Source organism: Penaeus monodon, chromosome 3, assembly GCF_015228065.2.
Source record: "Penaeus monodon isolate SGIC_2016 chromosome 3, NSTDA_Pmon_1, whole genome shotgun sequence".
NCBI lineage: Eukaryota > Metazoa > Arthropoda > Malacostraca > Decapoda > Penaeidae > Penaeus > Penaeus monodon.
This window is the reverse complement of record NC_051388.1, coordinates 41,698,172-41,708,171: the sequence shown is the minus strand read 5'-3', so window position 1 is coordinate 41,708,171 and position 10,000 is coordinate 41,698,172. Positions and strand designations below refer to the sequence as shown.

General features: G+C 36.2%; 1 protein-coding gene across 5 annotated transcripts in view; it reads right to left on the bottom strand.

Annotated features, from left to right (window-relative positions):
- Nucleotides 1-9,138: 9,138 nt before the first annotated feature.
- Nucleotides 9,139-10,000, bottom strand: part of LOC119594729 (band 7 protein AGAP004871-like) — a 111,688-nt gene continuing 110,826 nt past the window's right edge. For 3 of the 5 annotated variants that reach the window (XM_037943831.1, XM_037943817.1, XM_037943825.1), the window contains exon 7: nt 9,139-9,502. In XM_037943831.1, the coding sequence (XP_037799759.1) occupies nt 9,338-9,502 (165 nt within the window). In that variant the 3' untranslated portion in view covers nt 9,139-9,337. The remainder of the gene's footprint in view (nt 9,503-10,000) is intronic. The other 2 variants (XM_037943848.1, XM_037943839.1) reach the window with 1 other exon arrangement.

Below are 10,000 nucleotides of genomic sequence, written 5' to 3'. Positions count from 1 at the left end.
GGGGTGACCTTTCTAGGGCTTCGAACCTTTTCAATTTTAGTATTTTTGAACACAAAATGAGTAGAATCTGCAAAAATACGAGCCTAATCGTGTGTCTTAACAAACAGAGAAACTGGGAAGATAACTATGTAATTCTTAAAGATAACAGAATTACAAAAAAAAAAAAAAAAAAAAAAAAAACGAATTTGTTCACGGAGGATTCGAACTAGTGTTGTTGAGAAGATTCGAAACGGCTTATTCACACAAGATTGATATATCTTACTTATGTACTATTTCCTAGTTATTTTGCGTAAGTTAGCAATTTTGAAAAGCCATGAAATGTCTTTACAATATTTACCTCTTACTATTACTGTTTTCTACTTCATTGATTCCGAAATATAGATTTTCGTAAATCACTGCAGCTGCGGAAGCGTGGCGTCAAATTTACTGTTTTTGCCACAAATATTTTTTCGTTTAAGACGATTTTATCATTATCATTACTATTATTATTGTTGTTGTTATCATTCTTATTTTTAATCTTATTATTCTTGTTTTATTCTTATTCTTCAATCCTTTTCTCTCCTTTTCTTCTTTTTTCTATTTTTCTTCTTATTTTCATTATTCTTATTCTTATTTTCACGATTTATTCTTCTTGTTATTGTTGTTATTGTTATAATTGTCATTAACATAATCACCATCATCATCATTATAATCATTATTATTGTTATTGCCATCATTACCATCGTGTCATAGTAATATTAATATTCTGTTGTTATGTTGTCATTTAATTTTTTACCATTATTATTTTCATCATTCACTGGTAATTTATTGTTTGTTGTAATATTGTTATTCGTTATTCTCATGGGCATATAATGTTATCATTCTTCTCCATCTTATAATTGTCTTTATGTCATTTAATAACTTCACTCTTGGTCTCAAAAAAAAGAAAGAAAAAAAGAAAAAATATGTATACATATATGTATATATATATATATATATATATATATATATATATATATATATATATATATATATATATATATATAATAAATGTAATAAGGATAAGAAAAATATTAGCCGTGATAGTGTATATTCTAATGATTATTAGGAATGTATGGTTAACATGATAAATGATCTATAATTACAGAATGAGTTATATCTGTCATGTACAATATCCACCTGCAAACGGTCAGGATTTGTTTGAATAATTTACATCAGATTGAATTCTAGAAAATATAAGGAATTTAAAAAGGTTGTTGCTATGAAATACTAAATAAACGGTAAAAAATGAAATATATATGAAAGTTAAGGGGATACATTTTCAGTTAATAACTACATCAGAGCAGATATTAGCTGTCTAATTATTTTTTACATGTATAAAGATTGGATAATTTCAATATTTTGTATTAATTCACACCAAGAACTCGTAACATCGCTATTTTCTTATTAATGTAGTTTAGCTGATGTCATGAAACTTATTTTTTCATGACTGTAATTGAAACATGTATCTTATTTCGGAAGAAAAACGTCGTCATTTATCTATCTATCTATCTACCTATCTGTCTATATATATATATATATATATATATATATATATATATATATATATATATATATATATATATACATACACACACACACTTTTTCTATATTGCAAGTTACAATGTCATTGCATAGCAGAAAAAAAAATTATGCAAAGAGGTGTAAAATTGGAGTGCATGGAGCCTATTCCTATTCCTTGGCAGGTCATCTCTCTTTCCAGACCTTCGACGCCGTCATGGTCTCTCCTCTTTTTCTTGTCTCAGTCAAGTACACATCCAGGGCAGTTCCCGAGAGAGAGAGAGAGAGAGAGAGAGAGAGAGAGAGAGAGAGAGAGAGAGAGAGAGAGAGAGAGAGAGAGAGAGAGAGAGAGAGAGAGAGAGAGAGAGAGAACGTGCGGCGGACTACCTCTCTCGGAGGATGGCACAGCGGCTTCGCCCAAAATCTCCCTGTGCATCCTGAACTGACTCGGTTGGCTGCAAATGAGCTGCAGAAACTGCCCATCAGCAGGGAGGAAAGTTGGACATTGGAGACATTGTTGGAATGCACTTGTTGGACGCTGTAGCCAAAGCAATTTCCATTAATTTCCAGTCACGCTATTCAAATCCTTTAATTTGGTTATTAATCCCATTACAAAATATTGCAGTATAATATAATATGACACAATATGATACGATTTACAAAATATGTATTTTTAACGCTTTTTACCGAAATTGTCTTGTCATCTCATTTAAACAGTTTCCAATGTCAGTGCCATTGATAGGGACGCACAGGCATCGAAATTTTCTCAGACGGACTGTGGACCGACGTGACTCCCGATCGCGGAGACTAGAGCACGAATGCAGTTCGTTCGGAGTCGGGTCCTCGGTCTGGAAGCCGTTCGGATTTCGTTCTGCACACCCGACTCTCATCAAGCGTATCTCTTAACAAGCACACTATATTCAGCGCCCTTTTTTTTACCAGCAGTGGAACAGAGGCCATCAGGTAGATTGGTCATCAGCCCTACTGCCCTTCCTTCCGCTGACATCCATGGCCGCAGACAGGTGGAATCCTTCCTTATGCAGGCCACCCTTTTCGTAGATGATTCTGCCCTTCGATTTGACCTGCCTTCGTTTCCGTTACCTGTCCTCACCCACCATTCTCGTGCCATGTTGCTTCTCCCTCTTACCTTCCTCTTCTCTACCTTTTCAGACATGAAGATGAAAGACGCTCGAAACTGTTTCCTCATGTCTCAATAAACCTATCTTGTTTACATTGTGTTATTCTACCTTCTGTAATGGTAAACTGATAATAACTTAGATGAAGGGTGTAAGGAGGAAGAGTGGAGTAAAGAATGTAATTTCGTATTTTTATTAAAAAAAAAATGACTTGTGAGTATCGTTATTACCGGCGGTCGAAGGTATATAGTCTAAAAACCTACCATAAACTATAGCAGCAATAATAATACCTAATTTAGTTTACATACACTGAGTTTGAGCCGGAAAGCTACAGAAAAGAATACGAGGCTTTTATGCAATAACGATATTTTCCTTTGGTATCAAAATGAGAGTTGGTCCCATATCCAAGTGGAGATAGGGGTGCGTCAAAAAAAAAAGGTGCGTACTAACCACTGGATGGAGCGGTATGGACGGTCAGTTCTTTTCCGATCCGACTTTGACCCCAGCTGATGCCAGTCCTAACTCCGAGAAGCGTCGCTGAAAGGGGGCCTGGCTGAGCGCGGATCTGGGACTTTGCGATTATGAATAATGATAAAGAAAATGGCATTAAGGTATACTGACCAAGAAGAAGATAGAGTGAATAAAACCTCAGCTCGTATCTGGACAGTCCGCTTGGGTGCAATGAAATATACCGGTGTGTTATGTAGTTTCTTTATTTTTGTGAAACAAGGTGTACAAGATTTGCAAATATATCAGTAATATTACAAGAGAAACACAGAAATCGTGGACGTGTGAGATACTCCATATTTTGGGCGGAAGGAGGCACAAAAGAATATATATATATCTTTATATATTTATGTATATAGCTTCCATTGTTTTCCTCGCCCCATCACTAAGCTTTCATTGAAGCTTCTGGACTATTCTAGACACAAACTGACAACCTCTTTTTGCCCAAAATACGGATCAACAAGCATTGCAGTGCAGCTTATATGCGTCATGAAGGCAAGGTGAAACATTTATAAGCTTTTAAAATAATAATTAATGATTTAAATCCTGGAAAAAGTTTGTGACAGTAAAGATTAAAACAGCATTATTATTATTATTGTTAGTTTTTTAATGTAAAGTGTTTGGTCTTATATATTATGCCCTCCGTTTTATTATTTTTTAAATATATATATGTAGTATCGGTCATTATCCTATGTGTTATTGTGTATTGGTGATCCTATGTGTTTGCACCATCTTGGTCGTGGCTCTGTGTGTCGCCTCTGTGTGTTGGCATCATAGTGTCGGTGTCCTGGCGTGTTGGAACCACTGCGTGTGTTCGGCTCCGATGTGACAAGGGAACTCTGTAGTGTCCTGGTGGCTTCCTTCTGTGTGTTAGCATCACTAGGATGAAAAGCCTGTATAGCAGTATCTTGTCCTTTTGTTGAATGAGCGGGTTATTGACGTCACCGCAATGAACTGGTGACGCTTTGGCAATATTCTTGCATGCTGTCAACATTGTCACGTAGTGCGGAGTACTGGGTCTGCGTCATCACTGTGACTACCACTGCCATGATACAGTGCATTTATTGGTCTACCAGTATAAATATTATATCAGTGATAGCTGTAAAGACCTGTTATTTACAAACTCCGTCTGCAAGCAATACTTCGCCATTGCATGATTGCATGGTTTTTACTACAGTACTGGAAGTATTATGTTCTTTGTGTCATGCTGACTCTGTGACAAGTTGAGGCTGGCATGGGTGATACTGCCACTAGTGAGAACACTGTAGGTAATATTGATATGCTCTATAGACTGACTATGATTATTTTGTTAGGGTGACCATGAAAGTTTCTGTATCACATTTTGCGTCATGGCTGTACATGTATCATTATGATTAAATCTATGTTGCTAGTAGTACGGTTAGTGTTTCGTTTGTTACATGTGTAACTGTATGTGTTCAAATTATTTTTTGTTCCAGTGTTCGTCAGGCTCTGGAGGCGCCGTTTGCCATCACCTAGTTGTAACTCAGACCATGTGTAAGTTAAAACCACTGTGTTGGCAACACTGGCGCCATAACGTAATGTTGGAGATGTAACCTCTGTTGTCACTGCGATCAAAGAGCCTTTCTGTGATACCTGTGTGATGATGCAGAAAACGAAACCATAAGGAAATGACATTAGAGAGGATTTTATTGATCACATATTCCAGATCGGAAGTCACGAATATGATTACATTTAGTCTTGCCTGGCTCACAGAGAGGCCCTGATCCAGTGGGTCGTTGCCGCAGCTGAGATGGAAACAGGTTTTTGGGCAAGTACTTAACCCAGGTTTACAAATAGGAAATTGGAACTGCCTATCTATTTACAACTTAATATACGTAAGAGATCGGGCATCTATATATATATATATATATATATATATATATATATATATATATATATATATATATATATATATATAATATATATATATATATAAAATATATATATAATATATATATATAATATATATATATATAATATATAATATAATATATATATATAATATATATATATGATATATATACTATATATATATATATATATATACATATATGTACTCACACTCGTATAAACATACAGAATTTGCTGTATGTAAACAGTCAAATGAAACAGCATTATTGTTCATATCAGACAAAGATATTTTCACAATATTCAATTGTGTCGCTCACATACCTAGCTGCGTAAGTGTTGCAGCATATGAATCTCCAGCCGTTGACATATATTGACAAATCAAACTCGGCCAATTTGAATAAGACTACAGGGTTTTCGTGGCATGGTTGTCTATGTTCAGAAAGTAATCAAATTTGCACAAGCTAGAGAATAACGTGTGAGGGAAACTATGGACTGTTTCGTATAATCGATTTCGTCTCAGCTTTTGTAACGACTCGCATGCCGCTTTGTTTGAGCCTAAAATGAACGATGGAAAGAGAAAAGAAAATAACGACAGGAAAATGCGTTTACTGTGACTGTTCGCGCATCGTTCGAATAGGAATATCTTCAAAAAGTCTGACCTTTTTTTTATGTCTCGAGTATATTTTATGAGCGAAATGAACAGAGAGAAGCAAGCTATTGTTTTAATTTAAACTAGTGGAACAACGACACGGGCAATAGAGAAGTATTCATAGCACAGCGCATCGACTCTGCTGAATTCACGCAGAATATTATGTACCAAAAATATCTCCAAAGTATAATGTCACACATAGGATGAAGTAGATTTGTTCGTTTTTTTTTATATATATTTGTAAAATGGTGTGTATCTTCTCGAAGGGGGAGGGGGGGGGTTAGTCGAAAAAAGAGATTTGGATAACCGCAAATAGCATGCGGGAGGGCTTGAGAAATCGTTAGTGATGAAATTTGTTGTTAGTAAGAAAAAAATATTAAAAAGAATCACACTCGTTCTATAGTTGTCCTTTTTTTTACTGGGCACATTGTTAGTGATTCTTATTGTTTGTTCTTTGGGTGAATTTCAGTTTAAAGCGAAGGGTTTCGGATGCAGTGGACGACGCTAGAAGACTATCTTAATCACTGATGTACGATAAAGTTCGTTAAACTGACCTCCACTGCATTCAAAAGATGTTCGCCCGTCAAGAAATATGGCCGCAAAAAAAAAAAAAAAAAAAAAAAAAAAATCACAAAATATACCGCCTAGAAGCATTGATACAGCCGTATTCAAAAGCCGCAGTTTTTTTTGGCATTTTTTCCTCTACACTTTGCGTCCAGCTGATTCTGTCTCTGTATCTAAAAACAGTCTATTAATATATATCATTTTACAGCAAATGAAGTACGTTATGCGTATATGAAGTTTCCCGCTCGATCTCACATGTCAGCGGGTGCATTCGCATTCGTTCTCAGAGACTTCAACAACGGGGAAAAAGAAGAAAATAATAATAAATGACAATTATGAATTGAACATTTCACCTCCAGCGCGCGAGTAGGCGAGTAGGCCTAAGCTAAAACTAAGACAAAAATTGGGACGAAAAGCTGCCTAGTCTGGCTCGCTTCTGCGGTTCTTGAATTCGACCCCACGACCTGTGCCGCAGACGGTGCCCGGGGCGACGCACGCTCAAAAGAACCCTCTCTAATATCAAGTGCAGTCATTTAGAATCTCACAGTTATATAATATTTTGTTTTTTGTTCAATACAAAAATCTGTCAATATGCAACATAGACTTCATGCAAAGTTTGTCATATACAGGACATTTAAAATATTGATATCAGAAAAAACTACTATAGACTGACAGGTTATACCTATATTTTTCCATTGTTGAATAGATTTGTTATTATTTTTTACAAAATCTAAGAGATTTTGATAATATTTCGTATTGTCGTACTCTACGCCTTTTTTTATTTTTTTATATTTTGATAAGCTAATTGCTCAGACTACTTTGAAACTTTTATAACGAAGCTCTTTCCTTATTATTGCTATTGAGTGCTACGTAATATTTATATTTATATACGGTAATAGAAGTATTTCGAGTGAGTGCAACATAATGTCTTTAACACAGCCCACTACACTTCAGGAATCTGGCATGCCTCCTCCTTCGCCCGGACGCATGGCACCTCAAGCGCGGAAGGACTTCAAACAAACAAACGCACAAACAAATAGACTTGAGGGAGGCAGTTGATGAAGTTTACATTTTTCTCCAAACTACTATCATTACTGACTTCATTATCATCATTATTACTTTTTTTGAGAGGATTCTTTACAAACCTTAGAGACGGGGCATACCAAATGCTCAAGAAGTAGGGGCTGAAGTATACTTATTGCCATCATACTCGTCTGTCAGACACTCATCAGGTGGAGTATAGGGGACTGAGTGGCGTGGTTGATATGCACATGTGTTGCTGTGGATCCGTTGTTTACTAAGAAACGTTCCTTGTGACGCATCTGCGGGTGTTTTTATTTTTTTAACCTCTATTTGGCCTTTAGGTTTAAGTTTTATTCTCTCTCTTTCTCTCTCTCTCTCTTTTTTGCCTTTGTATTGTTATCACAATCTTGTAGAGGAAAGCAAAGAGGGATCGATAATTATTACAAATTTCTTGCCAAATTTCCTTTGCAGAGTCCACAGGATGTGTCACTTACAATTTGCTTAACACTGATTCTGAGATATTTTTAAGGGGGAGATTCAACCATGAAATCGGAAATGGTACAAACGATAGATTTTTTGAGGGAATAGAATATTGGTTATCACTCTTTGTACAAAACTGATAGAATGATTCCCTCCTTAGTTCCAGTGTCGAGTGTACAGTTAGAAAATAATTATATATATATATATATATATATATATATATATATATATATATATATATATATATATATATATACTCACATACGTAAATGAATATGATAAATCTAGAAAAAATGGCAAATTGCCAGAGAGAAACGCTTCTTTGTAGTCTCTTTGGATCCACAATAAACAAGAAGATCTATGAGTGATTATCAACAGCAATCCTTTCAAGCCTGGTTACTGTAAAAGTCTTGGGCGTGCTTTCGCGGGAAGAGTACAAATTGTTTCAATCTTACTGTTATCTCTCTTTTTTAAAAGTTTTCTTCTGCTTCTTCTTCTATTTGGCATTCGCTAACTAACCTCTCCTCAAGAGCGGGTCCTCTGTGAAGACAGGTGTGTATATAATGGTGAGGATTTTGCATTTTCTCCCGTACATTGCGCAGTTTGAAACTTTGTATATTTGTACTAAGTATACATAAACCTAATTACAGTGTTGAAGTCAGCTTGAAACGCTCTCTGTCGTCGTACCACCAAAACACGCTCTCTCTTTATTCAAGATACACAAGAAATGTTTGTTGCCGTCCTACTGTATGTGAAAGAACAATACTTATATAATTCCTGTTCGTCTAAGTACACGTAATCCAAGAGCTTTTGGGGAACAGTGAACAGGGAGATGTTCACACTGAACTGCTCAGCTCGGCACCTCTCTGTTATGTGGTATTGGTCATGCTGATATGCCTGATTACAAGTGTTTTTGGGATATATATTTTTTACATAAACGTCTGTGTTGGATTTTCCCTGCTTACATAGTATTCACTTTTGATAATGTGTTTAGTGGTCTTATCTTCTATGATTATTTTGGTGTGTGATTTTTTTTGCCATTTTGATTTTCATCGTTCTACAAAAATATTGGATATTTGCCCTTCTTCTTATATTCTCCCTTGGGTTATTTACAAGACATCTTAAGCTAGTGGATTAGAATTCTTACTTAGACCGACCTGGAAGATATGAATCATTCCTGAGACATACATTTCTAAGAGGCTACTAGAGGTAAGCTCGCCAGGGGAGGGGGCAGGTGTGGGGAACGGAGGGGAACGGAAGGGAGGGGAAGGAAGGGGGAGGGGCCATATAACAACAATGGGAGGTTATTGCTCCCTTTTCTACACGCCACCTCTCCCTCTCTACACGCCTCCCCCTTCTCTCATTCTCCCTCCCCCCCTCTCCCTCTCCCTCGCTCTACCCCCGCCCCTCCACCGGCTCCGAAAACAACATTAGCTGAAGTAGCCAAAGAATTTACAGCTCGGATCAAAAATGGCTAAGATAAAACTACACGGCTCTAACTGAAGGCTAGCTTGGCAGTACATCTCAAAGTGGAATCTCTTGTGTATCTCGAACTTTTTAGTGTGCCCTATTCATCGTCGGAGAGAACATCCTCCTTCTTGCTTTTCGTCTTTCTCTTGCCGTTTCCGTTCCCACTCTTCATGTAATGGGAGAGGAGGTCGATTGGCAGCGGGAATATAATGGTTGAGTTCTTCTCTGCACTTATGGCGTTCAGGGTTTGCATGTAGCGGAGCTGGAAAGCGGGAGAGGAGCGGATTAGAAGGGCTGCGAGACGAGGCTGCTTCAGAGGGATAATATATATAGATATGTATGTAAATGTATATATATTATTATTGGAAATGATCACTTCTATTATGATTTCTTTTGCAATATAAAATCATCATCACTGTGCTGTGGGTGTCTCTTTAACCCAGGATGACTCAGTTGATTGAGAATTTATACACAATTCAGGCAGGATTAGGGGATATTTCGTAGTGAAGTGACTCATAATTATGATATTCTTTTTATTATCATTATATGTGATTTTAGTTATGATTTAGTGAACATTTTTGTTTTTTCACAGTTTCGATTGTTTTCCCCTATTTAATCTTAAATATCAACTTTTATTTACCTGACAATCAAATGTCTTATTTATAAATACTTAAATCTAATCTTATATTACTATGCATAGTATGTATATATATAAACTTCACAGACTCGTCACCCATGCAGAATAAATATTGAGAGTTAA